General features: G+C 44.0%; 1 protein-coding gene across 2 annotated transcripts in view; it reads left to right on the top strand.

Moving 5' to 3' along the window:
• FAM168B (family with sequence similarity 168 member B) overlaps positions 1 to 21,549 on the top strand; it is a 45,720-nt gene extending 24,171 nt beyond the window's left edge. For both annotated transcript variants that reach the window (XM_030576673.1, XM_030576674.1), the window contains 4 exons: positions 9,451 to 9,593; positions 12,015 to 12,192; positions 13,744 to 13,869; positions 16,507 to 21,549. In XM_030576673.1, the coding sequence (XP_030432533.1) occupies positions 9,451 to 9,593; positions 12,015 to 12,192; positions 13,744 to 13,856 (434 nt within the window). In that variant the 3' untranslated portion in view covers positions 13,857 to 13,869; positions 16,507 to 21,549. The remainder of the gene's footprint in view (positions 1 to 9,450; positions 9,594 to 12,014; positions 12,193 to 13,743; positions 13,870 to 16,506) is intronic.
• Positions 21,550 to 21,726: the final 177 nt, after the last annotated feature.

Raw genomic sequence — 21,726 nt, 5'->3', positions numbered from 1 at the left:
CTTCTCCTTGTCCAGATCTATTCTGTCCCCAACAATCTTCGTCTATTCATTGAACTTTTTGAAACTTTGCACTTTTAGAGAGAGGTTAAGGGATTGACTCTGTATACACAAACTTGCAGAGGGACAATAGGGTTGAGGTCTGTTATTTCTCACCTCTATATATTTATTTAAAAACATTTTTGCTGTTAATAAGTGTGTTATCTCTGGAGACACAAATCCATAATTTGAGAACTGCAAAACTAAGCATCTCTGATGGTATCTTCTACTGAGTCCCATTGGGTAGGTAGAAAGATTAACCTAAATAATCTATACAGAAGTCCCTGGAACCCCATAAAATTGGGTCCCTAATTCATGAACTATTAGAACTCATTTACAAAACTTTTCTTAAACATTATGTGAATATATGGTCTCATACTACAGAATTAGACTTTATAATCCCTATTCCATGATGAGATATCTTTGAGCTATAATATATCTTAATTAAAACTATCTTTAGATAGGTTTGCTCCTCAAAAAGTATTTTATCAAAAAAATCCGATTTTAAAAACTGATTTTTTAAAAAATTAATTTATTTAAAATAATTGATATTTATCCACCCTGGCAGGAGACCTGTCATCCATGTCCTAGTCAAAACTCTTATCACTGTGATGAGAAATACCTATGCCTTGGAGTGTTAAGGACCATGGAGATAATTTAAGAGCCCTTTGTTGTTTAGTTTTAATATCCAGGTCCTGTTGCAACTCTTTATAGTGGTTCTAGTGAGTGCTGCTTTGTAGGCTTCTTAGTTTCTCCTTGAAAACAAGGAGAAGAAGCCAGAAGCACTGTAGGCCCACAGATGACAGGAACTGGTTCTGTGAACTGCTAGTTCTCTGCAGATAGTGTTTTAAGAGCCATTGTGTATGTAGATTTGGGCTCTGGATGGTCACACACAATCAAGTATAATTATCCTATATAGAAATAAGCAGCATATGATGTGCTTACCAAATTAAGGTCTTGATTAATTTTTATCCGCACCTCTTCAGTTTGTTCTCATTTAATATTTGGCCACTTGTCTTTCTGACATGCTTTATTGAATGGTTAGATCTAAGCTTAACTTGCAACATGTTTATTACAGTAGAACTTGTTCTACATTTGATTAAGGAAATATTTTTCACTTCTTCGAGTGATTGCTCATATCCATTCCAGTTAGGTGTGTACGCGCCGCGTGCACGTTCGTCGGAGAAACTTTTACCCTAGCAACCCAGGCAGGTCGGCTGGGCGCCCCCTGGAGTGGCGCCCTATGGCGCCCAATATATATCCCAGCCGACCCGGCCACCCTTCAGTTCCTTCTTACCGGCCGTGTCGGTCGTTGGAACTGTGGAGCGCGGCTTCGCTGACCTCCACACTCCCTAGCAGCTCATTTCGCTTTGTTGTATATAGTAGTTATAGTTAATTGGGGTGTGTGTGTGTGTGTGTGTGTGTGTGTGTGTGTGTGTATATATATATATTATTTAGTCAGTTAGTTAGTGTTAATAGTGTAGTTATTAGTTGTAGTTTGAGGGGATCGGGGACCCCCCCTTCCCCGCACCGGGAGCCGGAGCTCATACCCGGCTCATCAGGTTTCAAGCAGTGCTCGGCTTGTCACAAGCCAATGCCAGTTGGAGACCCCCATGACTCCTGCTTGAAGTGCCTCGGGGAGTCGCACTTATCGGCTAAGTGCTTGATCTGCAAGTCTTTCAAGCCGAGAACCAAGAAGGAGCGAGACATTAGATTAAGACAGCTCCTTATGGAAGCGGCCCTGACACCTCCACCCTCGGCACCGAGCACAAGTCAGCCGGTAAGCAAGGGCACCGCCACGGCACCGAGCGCTGCCAACAAGGACTCAACGGCACCGGCCTCCACCGGCGCCGAAACCGGCTTCGACCCGCTCCCTCTCCCCGAGGTCGAAGACGGCGAAGGCGCAAACCATCCCGCCAGCAGCTGCCTCGCAGTCAGAGCCTGCGCCAAAGACGGACCGCCCGGCACCGATACCTGCTGCGGCACCGTCTAAGCCGGTACCGTTGACTCCAACCCCACGAGGGCCATCGAGTCTGGCACCTGGTGGCTCCCCGGTGCCCACCGCGGTAGAGCCTGCTTCGCCATCTACCCCGGAAACGTTTGCCACAGCGAGGGATCTGATCATGATCACCGATGCGCCACCGCCCTTACCCCCGGCACCGCCGGTGCGGGTACTACACTCAATGGGCAAACCGATCCTGACCAGACCGGCTTCAGTCAGCATAGCAGACCGGCACCACTCCAGATCGCGGTCCCGCGGACGCTCTGCATCGAGGCGTCGCTCATACTCTCGATGGCGATCTCGGTCTCAGCACTGGTCAGACTCCCGGCACCGATCACCTCGGCACTGGTCAGGCTCCCGGCACCGATCACCTCGGTACCACTCAGCTCCCGATGCCGGTCAGGCTCCCGGCACCAGTCGATGTCTCGAGCATCAACCCGGTACTCGCGGTACCGCTCCAGCTCACAGCACCGCGGTGGGTGCCGCACCTCCAGGAGCAGATCGAGACAGAGGGACTCGAGATCTCGGTCGACCTCCCGGCACCGAGCCGGTCGCAGGTCCCGATCTCGCTCTAGACATCGTCACCAATACCGACACCGGTCACCACAACCCAGAGGTGTAAGGTCTGTCGGAACCTTGGCTCCAACTTTCGCTGCTCCACCATGGCCGTCTAGAGGCACGTCGGCATCCTCCCAGGCGGGTAGCTACTACGAACGGGACCAGGATCCCAAAGTACCGCTGGGAGTGTTCCAGGACCCCCGCCCGCAGGACGTGGGTTCCCAACAGCAGGGTTTTTGGACACCCTGGGGATATCATCAGACCCAGAGTGGCCCCGTTCCCCAGACCCGTTCTGCCACCTCAGAACATCGGTACCAGAGGCCACTGTTTCCTGCCCTCCCCCCCGTGGTTGAGTTGGATAAACAGCCGCCACCAGACTCCCCGGGTCAACTGGAGCAGGAACCAGTCCAGAGCAGGAGACCGCACAGGGTGCCCTCATCCCCGGAGTATCCTCCTCCTCCTCCTCGCCAGATGAGGCTGTGGCTGGGTCTTCAGCGTCAGGACCCCCACCAATAGACCTCAGAGCCCACCAGAACCTCCTCCGTAGAGTGGCCCTTAACATCAACCTACCTGTGGAGGAGGTCCCAGAGGTTGAGGACCCGGTAGTGAGCATCCTCTCTGCGGACGCACCTACCCGAGTAGCCCTCCCATTCATCAAGACTATCCAGTCCACCGCCGATAACGTTTGGCAATCGCCAGCCTCCATCCCGCCAACAGCTAAGGGAGTGGAAAGGAAGTACATGGTACCCTCTCGGGGGTACGAGTACCTATACGTCCACCTTCCTCCCTCCTCCCTAGTTGTCCAGTCTGTCAACGACAGGGAACGGCACGGCCAACAGGCACCGGCCCCCAAAGCCAATGAAGCTAGGCGAATGGACATCATGGGTCGCAAGGTGTACTCAGCTGGGGCCTTGCAGCTCCGTGTGGCCAACCAACAGGCCCTATTGGGCCGTTATAACTATAATATATGGGCGGAGATGGGTAAGTTCTCTGAGCTTCTACCCCAGGACTCACGCCCGGAATTTAATGCATTCCTGGAGGAGGGTAAGAAGGTGGCCAGGACCTCTCTACAGGCCTCCCTCGACGCGGCCGACTCAGCAGCCAGAACCTTGGCCTCGGGAATCACCATGAGGCGCATTTCCTGGCTTCAGGCCTCCACCCTACCCCCGGAACTACAATATACCATCCAGGACTTGCCCTTTGACGGGAAGGGTTTGTTCTCGGACAAAACGGACTCCAAATTGCAAAACCTTAAGGACAATAGAGTCATCATACGCTCGCTGGGGATGCATACACCTTCCATCCAGTGTAGACCCTTTAGGCCCCAAGCAAGACGCACATACTTCCCACCCCGCCAGAGGCAGGACTTCAGTAGATGGCGTGGCCGGGGGGGCCGCAGACGCCAATCCGGCTCCCAGCGAGGCCAAAACCAAAGGCCCTCCAAGGCACCACCGGGCTCCAAGTCCGGTTTTTGAAGGTGCGCCCCGGGACGGTGTACCAGCCTCAAGACAGGATCCTTCCCCTACCTTCTCCAACCGCCTCTCCCACTTCCTCCCGGCGTGGTCCCGCTTAACTTCAGACCGCTGGGTGCTACGCACGGTGAAGCAAGGATACCACTGCAATTTGCTTCCTCCCCCCCTTCCCGCCCCCCTTCCCAATCCCTCCCTCTCACGAGCAAACCCTCCTACAGGAGGTTCGTTCTCTCCTCGCAGCAGGAGCTATAGAGGAGGTACCTCTAGACGAGAGAGGCAAGGGGTTCTACTCCCGATATTTTCTGATCCCCAAATCCACGGGAGGTCTCCGACCCATCCTAGACCTGCGGGGCCTCAACAAATGGATGCTCAAGTTGAAGTTCCGCATGATCTCCCTGGGAACCATTATCCCATCCCTGGATCCTGGAGACTGGTATGCTGCCCTCGACATGAAGGACGCGTACTTCCATATTGCCATCTTTCCACCGCACAGGAAGTACCTTCGATTCACGGTCAGACATCAGCACTTACAATTCGCAGTCCTACCCTTCGGCCTCTCCACGGCCCCGAGGGTGTTTACCAAATGCATGGCCGTTGTGGCCGCCCATCTCCATCGGCGGAAAATCCACGTGTTTCCGTACCTCGATGACTGGCTCCTAAACGGGTCCTCCCAATCGCAGGTGCGGCAACATGTCGAGGTGGTTACGGACCTCTTCTCCCAGCTAGGCCTGCTTCTCAATGCCGAGAAGTCCAGCCTGGTCCCCACACAGAGGTTGGACTTCATAGGCGCGACCCTGGACTCTACTCAAGCCAGGGCTTACTTACCTCAGCCCCGCTTCCAGACTATCGCCTTGCTCATACAGAACTTGCAGGCCTCCACAGTCACCTCAGCTCGCACCTGTCTCACACTACTGGGGCATATGGCCGCATGTACTTACGTAACGAAGTATGCCAGGCTCCGAATGAGGCCCTTCAAAACGTGGCTTCATTCCGTATTCCGCCCGGGCAGGGACCACCTAGATGTATTGGTGACGGTCCCCTCAGACCCTCTCCGCTCCCTCGACTGGTGGCTGACCCCATCCCTAGTGTGCGCGGAGATGCCGTTCCATCCACAGCCACCGTCGATGACTCTAACAACCGATGCATCATCCCTGGGGTGGGGGGCCCACCTAGGGCACCTACGTACCCAGGGCATCTGGTCGTCCCAAGAGCTGTCACTCCACATAAACGTCCGGGAGTTGAGGGCAGTCCGCCTCACCTGCCAGGCGTTTCACCGACGTCTGCACGGCCGTTGTGTTTCCGTACTCACGGACAACACACCGGCCATGTACTACATCAACAAACAGGGGGGAACCCGTTCGTCTCCCCGGTGTCAGGAAGCCATTCGACTCTGGGACTTCTGCATAGCCCAGTTGATAGATCTGGTGGCATCCTTCCTCCCAGGAGTCAGGAACACACTGGCAGACAGACTCAGCCGTTCCTTCCTATGCCACGAATGGTCGATCAGACCGGATGTCATCCATTCCACTTCCAGAGGTGGGGATTTCCCCACATAGACCTCTTCGCGACCAAGTCCAACAGGAAGCGCCAGGAGTTTTGCTCCTTTCAAGGTCTCTCTCCCGGGTCGATCACGGACGCATTCCTCCTGCCATGGACCCACCACCTATTGTATGCCTTCCCTCCGTTCCCTCTGGTGTTGAAACTACGCAGGGACAAAGCACATCTAATCCTGATCGCACCTGCGTGGCCCAGACAGCACTGGTTCACTGCCTTGCTGGACCTGTCTGTGGACCCTCCAATCCCCCTCCCTCTCCATCCAGACCTGATCACACAGGATCACGGCAGGCTATGTCACCTGGACCTATGAGCCCTCCACCTCACGGCGTGACTCCTGCATGGTTGAACGCGGCGGAGCTCAGCTGCTCCACACCGGTCCAACATATTCTCCTTAACAGCAAGAAGCCTTCCACTCGCTCTACGTACAAGGCCAAGTGGAAACGCTTCCCTTGCTGGTGTGCTACTCAAGGGGTGAACTCTACGCAGGCCCCAATTCCCACGGTCCTAGACTACCTCTGGTACCTTAAGCAGCAGGGCCTGGTGACATCCTCCTTAAAGGTGCACTTAGCGGCCATATCCGCCTTTCGACCAGGAGAGGGTGGCCGCTCCTATTCTCCCACCCCCTAGTCGCTAGATTTGTTAAAGGCCTAGAGCGTCTCCCCCCCCCCCCCCCCCCCGCACGCCGCCCTGCTCCCACCTGGGACCTTAACTTGGTCCTAAACAGGCTCACACTTCCACCATTTGAGCCACTGGCGACTTGCTCGCTCACGTACCTGTCATGGAAGACGGCCTTCTTGGTGGCCATTACATCGGCCAGGCGGGTCTCCAAGCTGAGAGCCCTACACTGTCTTCCATAAAGACAAAGTACACCTGCGACCCCACCCGGCGTTCCTCCCTAAGGTTGTGTCTGCCCTCCACACTAACCAGGACATCTTCCTCCCGATCTTCTTCCCGAAGCCCCACTCCTCTCGGAGGGACCAGCAGCTACATTCCTTAGACGTATGCAGAGCGCTCGCTTTCTACGTTGAGCGAACAAAGCCGTTCCGGAAGTCTCCTCAGCTGTTTGTGGTGGTCGCAGAACGGATGAGGGGTCTACCAATCTCCTCCCAGAGGATTTCCTCCTGGGTGACTGCATGCATTCGCGCATGCTACGATCTAGCTCATGTCCCCTCTGGCCACCTCACGGCACATTCCACGAGAGCTCAGGCGTCGTCGGCAGCCTTCCTGGCGCATGTGCCTATCCAGGAGATATGCCGTGCAGCGACCTGGTCATCGGTCCACACATTCACCGCACACTATGCACTAGTCTGTCAATCAAGAGATGATGCGGCCTTTGGCGTAGCAGTTTTAAATACCGCCACATCTCACTCCGACCCCTCCGCCTAGGTAAGGCTTGGGAATCACCTAACTGGAATGGATATGAGCAATCACTCAAAGAAGAAAAGACGGTTACTCACCTTTGTAACTGTTGTTCTTCGAGATGTGTTGCTCATATCCATTCCAAACCCACCCTCCTTCCCCACTGTCGGAGTAGCCGGCAAGAAGGAACTGAAGGGTGGCCGGGTCGGCTGGGATATATATTGGGCGCCATAGCGGCGCCACTCCAGGGGGCGCCCAGCCGACCCGCCTGGGTTGCTAGGGTAAAAGTTTCTCCGAACGTGCACGCAGCGCGTACACACCTAACTGGAATGGATATGAGCAACACATCTCGAAGAACAACAGTTACAAAGGTGAGTAACCGTCTTTTTTGTAGGGAATGATTAAAACTGGATAAAAGTACCTCTTTGTTTACCATCCTCAAGCATACCAATTTTACTGAAAGCTAACACCATGAGTTCCTTACTGCTGAATGGGGAAACTCAAGCTCTTCAGTCAGCCATCATTTTTGGTTTTTAGTTACTTTGGTTACTTTTTAAAAATCATTTAAAAACTTTTAAAATATTAAGTCCAGATTTTTCTACTTAAGACAAATAGCTTCATGAGGCACTTGATATTAATCAGAAGTTCCTGTTTTTTTAAAAAAAAAAAAAATCCCCAAGAGGATGACAGTCACTGGTCCCTTGCGAGTCAGTACATTAACACTTAATATCCTCTTTATTTGAAGCAAATATTTAAACTGCACAAAACTGATAAAGAAACTCAAGTTTTAAGTAGCTGCACATCTATAACCAATGGACTTCTAACGTCTAAGGCAAGAGGGACCAGTCACTAGATTTTGGTTTTGGCACCTGTTGGTGGCTCTCTTACAGTTAACACTGAGCACTTTACATCAGCTCCGTGGAGCCATACCACATGAGGCAAGGCCAGAAAGTTCCCTTACTAGGAATGCCAATTATATCATTCGGCATGTGTGACTTGAGGCCTTAGTCGCCTCCCTCTCCCTCAGAGCAGTCAGTCCAGGGCTGTTCATAGTATGGCCCCACCTTCCATTGGCAGAGGTATGCACTGCTGACAGAGGGTGTTCATATTCTAGCCTCTCCCAGTTAAGGCCCAGTGTCAGCAGTTATGGTGCTGCTTCTCACTGTTCTCCTGCATGCCCTATCAGACACTGACTTCATTATCCTAAGTCTCCTTAGCCACTGAATAGGCCCAAGGATTCTCAGATCTACCTTTCAGCGTATGGGGTCTGAGCCAAAAGCATATGCCTCAGTCTCTGCATATCTGGGTAATAACTGCGTAGCTCCTAACACGCTTGAGAGGGAGGCTCACTTCTGTGGACCTCCCGAGATGTGTAAAAGCATTGTGGTGGCATCACGCCTTTTATGAATCTATTTTTAAAAAGTTATGAGAGATAATTAGGAGCTTGTCTATACACACATTGTATAAAAGTCTTTTTATTATTGTATACTAATAAAACGTAGGTACACAAGTGCCATTTTTAAAATGGGATCTAAGCTCTTAAGTGGCTAATGTGCTTATGTTACTTGTGTCTTACTTTAGCATTTAACCACTGAAGCCCAGATTTTAAAATTTAGTTTAGGCATCCAAGTCTGAAAATGTTGGCATTTGCTGTTAAATGGCAAGGAAATATCATTAAAGGTAACTTAAAAATGGAAGATTCAAGTGGGAGGTGTCACTGCACCTCTCCAAAATGTTTGAGAAGCTCTTCAAACCATTTAAAATAGTTCTAACCTGTAGAGTAGGATAGTTCTGCCATTGCATAGTTCTTTGCAGAGATTTCCCCTTTGCAAAGAGATCATTGATTATGATTATTGGTGTGTGCTGGGAACTTGGTTAGCATTTAATGCATTCCAAGCCATTTTGATCAAAATAGACCTACCCAGTATGGTGGAGCCAAGCTTCTCATCAGTGTCATAACAAATATGAGTTACGGCATGGAGTAGACTTGAAAAAGATCTTAGTTAAGATATGTTTTCTAGATGCCAAAAGCCTAATGTGTTGTACTACCTCCTTCTCTCCCTAACATCAGTGTGTGGCCACATTTGGCACTACTCTTCCATTCTGCCGCCTTCCTTGTGTTCTGTTGGAGCACCTGACTCAGTCCAGGAGGATCTTTGGGTTCTTCCTAGGCTTCTGTAGGAAAGCAGCTTCCTTAAGTTCATTAGTAAATTGGAAAGTGGTGAGTTATGTGAATTAGTTGAGTGACAGGCAGTCAGGTATTACTGACTATATCTGTCCCTATGTGACTAATGACTTTAAGAATTTGTGTATAGGTATTGAGATAATATATTATACTGAATAAGATAAATGTGAAACATGAGGGTTAAGAATAATTTCAGTTACATTAGTCTCAAACTTTAGTATGCAGTAATCTGGTCATTGTCTTGCCTATGGCACTTTAGAGCAGATTTACCTTTGTTTCAGGTTATACACCAGGAACACCATATAAAGTATCCTGTTCACCCACCAGTGGTGCAGTGCCACCTTATTCTTCATCACCCAATCCCTACCAGACTGCTGTGTATCCGGTTCGAAGTGCCTATCCACAGCAGAATCCATATGCACAGGTAAAAAGTAAAGCTCAACTGTTTTGTGCCAGTTCAAATAGTAACTTGCTTTCAGCATGCATTGTAAACTTCTAAACTCTAAATGTTGTTTCACTGTTCCATGAAATAAAGATGACTGCTTATTTCTACGTTTTGAGGGTTACCAAAATGCTTCACGTATATAAAAAAAAAAAAACTTAATTGCCTGTCCAGCATATGATCCTATGTAAATTTATTTTGTGCACAGTGATGGGCTTCTCCCTTGTAATTCTTCTGCTCTACTCTGCGCTGCTTGGGCCTCAACTGGAATATATTGTGTCCAGTTCAGGGCATCACATTGCATGAAAAATGTGGACAAATTGGAGAAAGTCCAGAGAAGAGCAACGAAAACAATTAAAGGTCTAGAAAACATGATCTGTGAGGGAAGATTGAAAAAAAACAAAAACTGGGTTTGTTTAGTCTGGAGAAGAAAAGACTGAGAGAGGACATAACAGTTTTCAAGTATACAAAAGGTTGTTAGAAGGAGGAGGGAGAAAAATAATGCTCCTTACCCTCTGAGAATAGGACATGAAGCAATAGGTTTAAATTGCACCAAGGGCAGTTTAGGTGAGACATAAGGAAAAACTTCTTAACCGTTTGGGTGGTTAAGCACTAGAATAAATTGCCCAGGGAGGCTGTGGAATCTCCATCATTGAAGACTTTTAAGAGCAGGTTAGACAAACACCTGTCAGGGTTAATCCTGGCATGAGTCCACGAGACTGGACTAGATGACCTCTTGAGGTCCCTTCCAGTCATATGATTCTGTACTAGTACACAAAAGTTAAGAGTCTAAAAAACGAGTGCCTAAAATTAGACTTCTGAGTCTAGATTTAGACATCTGAATACATAGCCTTATTTTTTAAGTGTTGAGGGACTCATTAAAGTCCATGTGAGCTTGTGTTCAGCATATTTGAAAATTTTAGCATTAGTTATCTAAATAGGTCACCTAATTTTGAAAAGTGTTTGTAACATTATTTAAGTTGGAAACTTGAAAATCAGTGAGACTTGAGTCTAAGTGCTTAAGTCACTTGTAAAAATAGCATGTTAGCTTCCAAATCTCTTAACGTAAAATTGCAAAAGTGCCCGTGTCTGGCTTTGGAAACTAAATTTCGGGTACTCCTTTTCTTAATTTCTTAACCCCTGCTTCAAAGAGGATTGTGGCAGCCACTATGAGAGGATTGTGGCAGCTGGTCTTGCTCCTTTATGCAAGAATAGCAGGATCACACTGATGCTGTCCTGGTCAGTTTCACTCCACGTCTCCTACTGTGCCATTGTGAAAACAGGAACAGAAGTGTGATTGTCCACTGTCTGCGGTAGAGACAGAGGTCTCTCCTACCAGGGGCAGCTCTAGCTTTTTTGTTGTCCCAAGCATGGCAGTCAGGCAGCCTTCGGCGGCTTGTCTGCGGGAAGTCCCCAGTCCTGCGGCTTCAGCGGCATGCCGGCAGGAGATCTGCCAGTCCCATGGATTCGGCATACCCACCGCCGAATTGCCGCCGAATCTGCGGGACTGGCGGACCTCCCACAGGCAATCCACCAAAGGCTGCCTGACTGCCACCCTCACAGGGACTGGCAGGGCGCCTCCCGCGGCTTGCCGCCCCAGACACGCGCTTGGAGTGCTGGTGCCTGGAGCCGCCGCTGTCTCCTACCTTTTCCCTATGTTCCATACAGAGTACTTCCCCTGTGGCCTACCTGAAGCAGCAAAATGAAACTGATGATAGCATCAGTTTCACTCTTCTGCATCACTAGACAAGTATCTAGGATACAGTGGCTTAAGTGTGATGCTATGGAGAGGTTAGGAGTAGAAGCAAGGAGGAAAGAGCTGGGGCAGGGCTAGATGAAAACTAAGACTAGAAAAAGTGAGCTGCCCTTGGGAGTCAGGGTGCAGCATGTTGTAATATTTACATAAACTTAGTTGCAGGGCCTTGGCAGTACTCTGAAATGGTCTGCTTGGGCCCTGCGGGAAGACTTCATGTTGCACTGTAGTAACCTTTTAGGGCTTCTGATTCTGGAAGGAGACGCACCCAATCCTCAGCCACATGGTTTATTGGGAGGGAGAGCAACCTTGAAGGATCCCCAGGGCATGAGAGGGGTGGGGGCAAAAACACAAATCCAGATGCAGCGGAAGAGTCAAAACAGCTTAATTCTAGAGAGAGGTTATATTTGAGGGTTTTGGCTGCCGAACCAGTAGTTAGTAGCTGAAAAACCCTATTTTTCAACCCTGAAGTTTTGGTTTCTCTGTTTCAGCATTTAAGTATTCTTTCTCCAGTCCCTGACATACATTAGACTCCTATGTCTGAAATAACACATTGCTCCCTCGAACATCTCAAAGGTTGAATTATTGCTTTCAGTACATGTGATAATGAAAATATACTTAGTAGGTTTACTTATTTTCTTTTCCAACAGCAAGGCACTTACTACACGCAGCCTTTATATGCAGCACCACCCCACGTAATCCATCACACCACAGTTGTGCAGCCTAATGGCATGCCAGCAACTATGTATCCTGCTCCAATTCCACCACCAAGAGGAAATGGTGTGACTATGGGAATGGTGGCTGGAACCACTATGGCAATGTCAGCAGGTAGATTGATTTATATTGCTTACACGTTTTGATGAAGTACAGTTTGGGTTTGTGGTCCATCTCATACAGTATGGATGCGTTACATGGTAAGGCCTTACCAGAAATGTACTGCAGTTATAAGTTTCCCACAACCACTAGTTTTGTTTAATGTGAGATATTTATGTGCTTGTATATGAATTTTAAGCCATTCTAGCTACAAAATCCTAGTACTCTGGATCAGGCCAAGTAAGCAGCATAGGAAATCTGACGTGGCATTCTAATTGCAGTACTGCCTAAGAGATCATCAAGAGGGGTTTTTGTTCCTCTAGTCGCTTGGGGTTTGGGAATTAAAGGGTACAGTTTTCTTTCCCAGGCTGAGTGCTAAGTGAACTCTTCATTCTAGTTAATCAGAGAATCATTGCTCAGAACTGCCAAGAACTCCCAAGCTGCACTTTCAGAGGGAACGTTTTAGGGCCTGGACATCATGCAAGTACAACTGTGGTCAGCACAGTTGACTGTCAGTTACTGGTGCCTATGTTCTAACATGTGTTTTTAGTGTTACCAGAACAACATAGTTTTATAACTAAGACCTAAGTCGTAATATTGTTCCTCCACACAGTTACAGAACACACAGTTCTGTCTGCATTAGCCCTAAACTATGTTAGAACTTGAGCAGCTTTGTCAATCTGAAGAAATTGGTGTCTTTTGATGAAATGTCTCAGAAACAAGGCTGTTTCTAGTACAGAATTAATATAAACTTGGGGTGCTTCTCCCTAGAATTTTGAGTTATGCTGTTTTTTTACACTGTTGGTGCTTTAATATCTATTTTTCCCCACACCACTGCTGCTCTTCGATATCTTAAAAGTTTTCAGATTCACTAACCAAGGTGAAGTAATGATTGTGTTACATGGTAGTCTTCTGGATTACTGAACTACAGATTTCAGATTTCTAACCTCAGGTATCCCACAACCCTGGTGGGGATATTGTTTTCAGGACCAGCACTATGTGCTCTCTTCATTACCTTTGTATTTTTCCCAGTTTTTTTTTGAGTGGCGGGTAAGCAGCAGCAACTAAACATTAGTAATTTGTACGTGAAGTGCCGCAGAAGGAAACTGTTAGGATTACAGGGTCCCAGTCTGTTGCTTTCTACAGTCCCTTTGTCTAGAAAACCCATTTGCACAGACAGGAACTAAATTATACTTACCCTAGTCAATTTTCTTTTGCATCAGGTGTTCTTACAGCGCACACAGCCTTCTGTGAGGAAAGATATTTTTCAGTGTAATGTGTGCTTATGGTCTGGAGCTGCTGCTCAGTAGTTATTCACTACTTAAAAAATATCTATAAATGCGTTGGACAGAATATCAAAGTGCTCTTGTTGCATAAACATTTGAAAGAAGGTAGATGGAATTGAAAATGCTAAGATACAGATTCACAGAAGTTTCATATTGGTATATGTCAAAAGATGTACAAATGCTGATTAATATAATTTTGGTTTTCAGAATGACTGTTAAATAGTGTTGAAAGGCATATTTGTGAAAAATATTTAATATAAAAATATTTTGTTTCTCCTAGGTACTTTGTTGACAACTCATTCCCCAACTCCAGTAGCCCCTCATCCAGTTACTATGCCCACATATCGGGCTCCAGGAACACCAACCTATAGCTATGTGCCCCCACAGTGGTGATTATTCTGGCAGTGTAAGTTACCAGTGCCTACAGTTGAAACAGTGGCCTGTATATAAATGACTACATGACTGCAGCTTCTTTCATGGAGATTTCACAGGCATTAAGATATTTGGGGGAATTTTACAATATGCCAATTCAGGAAATAGGGATATAAGTAGACTATTTTGCCTAAATGTTAGTTCGTTTTGATTAAGTTGTGTAGGAGGAAGGATGTTTTTTAAACACAATGTGTCTGTCTTCTGATGAGACTTCTTTTTTCTGCATATTCATCTCATTGATGCCTGCATATAGAATTCCAAATGATCTATTTCTCAAAATACAGCATTTTAATTTACACAGCAGTAGAAATGTTAGGTTTGCTGAATCCAAGGCCCTGTGAGGTCTGTATGGAAACAAGCTAGTTTGCTCAGTGATTTGAATTTTGTGACAATTCCTGAATCGAACAACACTGATCCATGAGTGAAAAAAATATGTAAAACATGGGCGTTGGATCGGCTTAGATAAGGGGACTATTTGGATCAGTATAAATAAAGAAACACTTCATATTTCCTTATGGATGAACATTTCCCAGAAAGAGAGGCCATTTACTAGTACGCATAGGAAACTGATAATTCCTATCACCCAAATTCAGGTGGGTTTAAATTTAAATTTGAACTGTTTACAGTCTTCATGGAAAAATCATTACAGTCTGTAGCACAGTTTAAACTACACATGGAAAGAAAAAGACTTGTGAAATCTGCTCTAGATTTCTACTGATAAAACAGTGTAATTAAATTATGAAGCCAGCATATTAAATACATTTTTTTTTAGTTTCAGTGGGGAGTGCTGCTTAAAATTGACATGGCTTATTGTTCTTACTCTTTTGGAGGCCTGATTCTGCTCACGTTTCACCAGTGCAAATCAGGATTAACTCCACTAGTGTAAATTACGTTTATAAAACCAGTGTGGAGCAGAATCGGACTGGCTTCCTTCATTTATTGCTCTGTTAAATGTTTATAACAAGTTAAGACAAAATCTGACTCCCCTATTTTCCATGCCCATTTCTATGATTGGAAGTCAGGAGGTCACTGATATGTTCAGGTTCTGCCACAGGCTCATTGTGTGCCTTTGAACAAGGCATTTAACATCTGTACCTCCGTTCTCAGATCTGTAAAAGGAAGCTACCGCTGTCACTACTCCCTCAGTGGTATTGGCTTAAATATCTGAAGGGATTTGCAATTATAGCACCTTTCAACTAAGAATATGCTATACGTGTACTTAAAGTGACAGTGTGCCATGACCACAAGGGCAGAATTGTTAAAGATTAATAAGTTGCATATAACAATGTACACATTGTCCACCTATAACCTTTTAATATGCAGCTAGTGCAGTGGGACTGATTCTGTAACCCTCGCTTGCATAAATTTGCCGATGACATCAGTGGAAACCTTGCTGGAGTAAGCTATAGGATTGGGACCATTATAATAAACTCTCGTCTAGCATTTTTCATCTGCAAATCTTATTTTATGCTTTCCTGTGTACTGTTCTTCTGAGGCAAAGAAGTAAAGTGACTTTTCTAGGGTTCCACAATAGATGATTGGCAGAGCAGGGACTAGCACTTAGCTCTGCTGACCTATATATGTGGCTTTTTGCATGATAAATTGTGATTCCAGGCCAGCATTATAGCCACTAGGTCATGTTACCAACATAATTTCTGCAGTAGCGCAGTGGGATGATTGTTAAACTTCACCAGTATAAGCTTATCTGAAGGGAGTGTCGTTCGTATGAAACTGTGTGCGCACACAGGTTTATTTGTAAACATCTTATTACTAAAACTGATATATTTGGAATGAAGTAACTGGATTTTCTTAAGATAATTTCTTCAGTTGCTCAGTGCTTAATTAGTTGCTAAGTATTAAAGGCTTTCTTCAAATGAGATGTGAAGGAAAGGTATTATGCTTTGACTTAAAACACTTCAGTGGTGGTATTAAAAACTGCCTGCATTTGGAGCAGTTACCCATTTTTATTTGGATTTTGACAAATCTGGAATGTCTGTTCTATTTTGCTTGTGAAGTCCGTGGACTGTCAATGAGGGATTTGCGTCCTAAAACTTAGTCCTTTTTTGTAACTGTGCCAGCAATCATGTTATAAATAGCATTTGAGGCAGAATTTGGGGTATGAAATTTGTAGGAAAATCTCATCACTGTCAAAATTACTTCAAAAATAACACCTCAGTGGATGTTGGGTGTGTGAGGAAAACAAAGGATCTTGTGTTCAGGATTGCTGCAGTGAAGTATGAAGTACTTGAGTGTGCTACAGATTCCTCAGTGGGAAAATTCAAAAGCTAACAAATATTTTTTTGAATCAAATACTTTGTCAGTGACCTTTTAAAAAAAAAAATCTGGTCAACGTAAGATATTCTAGTAATAAAAGCTGCTGTCCCCCAAAGCACCCCAGTTGGTGACTTAAGAGGCTGTGAGTGGATGGTGGGTTTACAGCATAACTGCTACAAAGTAGCGTTAGGTTATAGTTTATGCCTTTAAAAAAAAATCTATTTTAAACGCATAACAGTGTAGAGCTTGCAGCACTAAACTAGATTCTGGGATGTTACTTGGTTAAAGTAAAACATAGTTACGAGTATCTGTCTTGCCTCTTTCTCTCTGAATATAGGTTTGAAGATGGGAGATATGCAATCAAGTAATTGAGGTTTAAAAGATGGTGCTGAAGCCCTCATGCCTCCAACCGGGACTTACTTTCTTCTGAATGCTTTCAACACTTTGCTAAACACTACTAATTCCAGATCACTGAAGATTTTCCAGTGCTGCATATCTTACATCTTGGAACTCCAGCAGTTAGTCTTAAAGCAAATCCTGTTTTGTGGACTGTCTTGCAATTTTTTAGCTAATTATAATGATAAAAAAGGGAGTATAAACTTATTCTGATCCATATCTAGTTGAATGCATGTTTTAAAAAAAAGGCAACAAAAAAACAAAGCTTGCTCATGCAGTGACTGATGCAAAAACCATATGCAAAATCCAAAGGAACCGAAAAGTATTTTACAACTTGTATCACTAATGCACTGTTGTAACATATATGCAGGGTCTTAAAAGGTAGAATTGTGAAAGTGAATTTCTTTATATAATACCATAATATACATCAGATAACTGCTTCAACCAGTTAAAAGGGGGAAAAAATTATTTAAGTGATGTATTCCTTTCTAATTAAATTCAGCTAATGCAAATTGGAGTGACTGGAAATAGTCTGATGAGCTATAGAAATCCTGCACAGAATTAGTTTACCACATTTACCCTTTCATTTCTATTATATGGATGCAGTGTTACGCAGACATTCTTAAGGATCAGAATGAAATGATAAATGAAGTTTTGTGTGGCCAGTTAATGAAAAATGTGAGTAAAGCGGCCTTCCAAGCTGCCCCTATCCTTAAGGCAAATCTGCGCTATTAGACGAGGTGGTAACACCATATATGTATATATAAAATGAATTCTGGCTCCTGAAAAAAATATGTGGTGATAGAATCAAATTTTCTTTGGCTTCAGCCCAGGAAATCTGTTTTTTCCTAAAGAATGTTCTAATCAGCTGAAAATGTATGTGCAGTTGACACAGCTTGCTTTTCTAATACTTAAGAAATGCTTGGGTTTTCTGCAACCAACAGGAGGAGTTAAACTACATGTTATCCTGAAGAAAATTTGTGTGCTTGTTAAGTGTATTAAAGGGGAACAAACCATTTTAACACAATATCCTTTTAGCTTAATTACATGCAGTGTGGTTTATGGGTGCAGTATAGCAGAGCTGTTAGAATGTAGAGATTCCTTTTAAAAAAAAAAAACGATCATAGTAGGTGTCATTCATTGGTTACAAAATTGTTGATGTAATTGTTAGGTTTTCCTCCTTTTACCTCTTAAATTGCACTTGGAAAGCATGCAAATTAAGACTGACTGACTGCAGATTAGTGTTTCATTGTAATGAGTCATTTCTGGTATTCTTGCTCACAGCTTCAATTTTTAAAAAGTACCTCAAAGCAAATGCTGTGGGGATAAAGGGCTAGCCTTGGAACCCATTTGTATACCAAAATCATTCTGGGAAAGATTTTAAATTTTTAAATTTGAATATTGCATAACAAAATCAAGGTTTTTCTGAAACCTGCCTGATTTATGATTTCAGTAAGATGCAGTTTTTTTCCAGATACATTCTGCCCGCAATAAATTATGCGGTAAATGGTTATAAAATGTTATTCCCTTTCAAGAGTTTACATAGAGTTATGTCATGCTGTAGTGTTCATAGTCTCATTTCCATCCAAAAGTAATTTTTTTTTTTTTTAAAGTTGTGTATCGACTTGGGCTTTGTGTTGAGGTGGTCTGCTCCTTCTACAGGTTTGGCAGCCACTTCAGGGTAGCATCAGTGCTGATTTAATGCTGCCATTCCCATACTCTATCCTGGTGGGAGGCATATGCACCTGAATGCCCATTAGAGGTTAGAGTCTTCAGTAACTATTTTTTACAATAAGCACTCTTCGTATTTTTTTACTTCCATGTTTTTTTATAAAGTTTAGGATTATTTTGCATGGATCACTGTAAACAGACTACCCCTTATTGCTAATGCCTTTAACATAACTATGGTGTTAACTATAAGTACTTTAAAACTTACTCATGAGCACTTACTACAGCTTAAGGATTTCCATATATGTGTATATGGAGCAGAGAATTACCCCAAACAAACCATTTGAATCTGTACTGCTTTGTTCAAGTCTGTTTAACAATTCCATTTGTGTAGTAGGTTTGCAGCATTGACTGGTCAAGTGTTCCAGGGCTGTAGTGAACATTAATGCAGTTTAGCTAGTTTAGAGAGAGAGTTTCATAGTCTTTGTATGTTTTTAATAAAAATTGTTGTGAGGTGTGAAACAATGCTGTCTTGGGGAGAAGCTATAGAGAACAAGTTTTAAGCTTTGCTGTCTCCTGTCTTGTTTCCCAGCGATAACAAAGCTTTGAAACCCTAAGAAAACTTTCATGAATGCTGTGTTAGATAAATAGTTATGAAAAGAATATAAAGTCCTATATATTTGCTCTGACTTCAGATTCCTAAATGTTTCCTTGGAATTGTTGTCTCCTAATAGTACTATTCCATAACATTTAGGGAGTCTCGCTTGAGCACTTTTTTCTAAGTTGCATTATGGGATTCATCTACAAAGGGGAAATTGTACCTTTTTTCTTGCAAAGGTATTGCACCTTCCAGATGTGATATAAACTAATGCGAGGTTTGAGCTGTTCTCCAGTAGTTTGTTTTAAGGGAGTAACCAAAAGCACAGTGGTGGGGGAGGGGCGGTGTGTATATAATCTTAGTGGCATTTTGTTGCAAATAGTGGAAAGCATGCATTTGAAACTGGGATAAAAATCATACATTACACAGTGGGGGTCTTATGAAACATTCTCTCCTGATTTTTCTATTACATTCCCTGTATAGCTTTACACACACAGACATAGACACAGTACGTGGCTGCATTGGAGCTGTCAAGAAAGTGAAAGGGCTCTACTGCAGTAGAAACCAGTTCAAATCAAGCTTCTCTGAAACTTTTGTGGCAGCTTCATATAATAGAATAAAAATACTACTACTTTAAACCTGTAATTGAAGACAGTTATTACAGCAATAATAGAAGAGAAGTCCCACATCAATTTTGGCTCTAACTTCAAGTGTTGCATTTTAAAAAAAGTATTCAGGCTGAGGAGTTCCCCGTGTTGGTAACATCTGATCATATCTCTTAAATGTAGCAATGAAATCAAGTCATATTCTTGAAAATGGCTAAATAACTGGCATGAGAAGCTGGTAGCCCTAATCTGTAGTGTGGTTATTAACCAATCAATAGGAAGGAAATAGAACCACTTCATTATTTTAAATCTTGTTTATAAACTTATTTTAACCAACCATTTCCTGTTGAAGTTTTAGAAGACGTACAGAATTACTTTTTGAGTGTACTATGCAAGTTAAGGGCTTAGATGCAGCGATAGATGACAAAAGTTCATAATTTGGGATTCAGTTGAAGTCCTTCCTCCTGCTGCCTTTCCCACTGAAAAGCCCCGTAAGTACAACCATGTGTCAGTTTTTTCTGACTTATAGTTCATGGTACAGATATGTATAACAGGGTACTCCACACTGATTAGTCTTTGCAGAGCAATATAGCTTAATGTCTACAGAGAGAATAGGCCACGTACCATATCGGAGCCAAAAAAATGTTCAGAATTTTGACTCAGAATAGCTCCCCCAGTGCTTGGACACAGTAGTGGATACCATTAGTTTTGGCCTTAAACATGTTAATTTTGCCAGAATGGAGGAATGCAGCAATTGTTTGACATCATCATTAACTGTAGGGTTAAGAGCATACAAGAGAATAGAAAATACCTTGTATATGAAACCCTCACTTATAGGCACAGAAACAGTGAGGTGATACTTGAGTTAAACTTCTGGGAAGAGAGGACAGATGTCCTGATTATTATTTTGCATAACTTGAAACTAACCAGAGAAAGAAGCTTGGGCCTGTCTCTTTAGAAAATACACATATTTTATGCCCACTCTTCTCCAGCAGGTGTCACCATAGGATAATTTACGATCTGTAGAGGTTTGAAACAATCTATTAATCCCCAGTTTAAAATACATTCTGTTAATGGAAAACCTGTTAGAAAACAAGGAAGAATGTCCATGTATTTCTAATTAAGGAAGCATTAAGCAGATAAGTTTTACCCACTGTAAGCCTTTTGTACACAGTTGGGAATGTTAATAAGGAAAACAGTGCAGTGAGGTAGGATCATTTTTCACTAACATGCCTCATTCAGAATGTTCAGGCCTGTTCAAAGATTTCCTCTTCTAAGCCACTGGACTTTCCAGCAGGTGCTGTTTACCCTGTGAGTGCGTAGGGAGGAGATGAGATGTGATGAGGCCACTAGTGTTGAGGGGAGGAGGGGGCTGGCATGGAGGAGGAGCAATGCTTAATTGGGAGAGAGAAACCTCTTCCCTTGTCTCTTATATGTCACATTTGGAATGATCGGACTACCACAGTGTTGAGTCCACTTGTAATATCAAATATTTTGAACAGTTTATAGCCTGAAGCTCCAACATCAAAAAAGTGAACTTGACTTTCCGAGGCCTGTTGTGACTTTGAGGGCTTAACAGGCAAATTGGGAAAGCTTCTTTAGCTGGCTGCTGTACAGACTTGTTTCAAATAGAATGGATTTGTTTTGGTTTTTTTTTTTAATTGTAGTGCTATTATTGGCTGCCCTCATCTACGATTTGGGGAAGGGAAAAAAAAAAGGGGGTGAGTGCATGCAACAGAACTACAAGAGGCCCCAGTAATAGTTCGCCGTGTTTGTTATAAAATAGGCACAAGTTTCCTTTTTTATGACTTTTTTTAAAACTGTCTTACAAGCAGTTATATTGGTACTTTTTTAAGTTTAGGTAAATGTTGTCTTCCAGAATAAGTTTTAAAGCATCACTCACATCTGCATTGAACTATTGCATCAACACACAGAGGAGTGGAGATTCCATTCTGAGCCAGTTCAATTATGTGTAAATTCATACTTTTTTATTTTTATGCAATCCAACAAGTAGATGAGCTCAGATTTAAATTCTTAAAAGCACGTTTATTGTAACAAGAATTGTTATGTATTAATACTTCAGTTTTCAATAAAGATGGACTTGTGTTGCTTATTATGGTCTCTTGCTATCTTACTTTTAATAACGCTGGTCAAATTTTTATTATTGCTGACTGACAGCGTAACAAATGTAACATGTTAGAATAACTTCCTTATCAATTTGCTGGTTACTGTACTTAACTGATTAGCTGAATATTGTCTTCCCTTCTATCAATGAGCTACACTTATACAA

The sequence above is a fragment of the Gopherus evgoodei genome, chromosome 9, assembly GCF_007399415.2.
Source record: "Gopherus evgoodei ecotype Sinaloan lineage chromosome 9, rGopEvg1_v1.p, whole genome shotgun sequence".
NCBI lineage: Eukaryota > Metazoa > Chordata > Testudines > Testudinidae > Gopherus > Gopherus evgoodei.
Note: the sequence above shows the minus strand (reverse complement) of the source record. Positions and strands in the feature narration are given on the sequence as shown.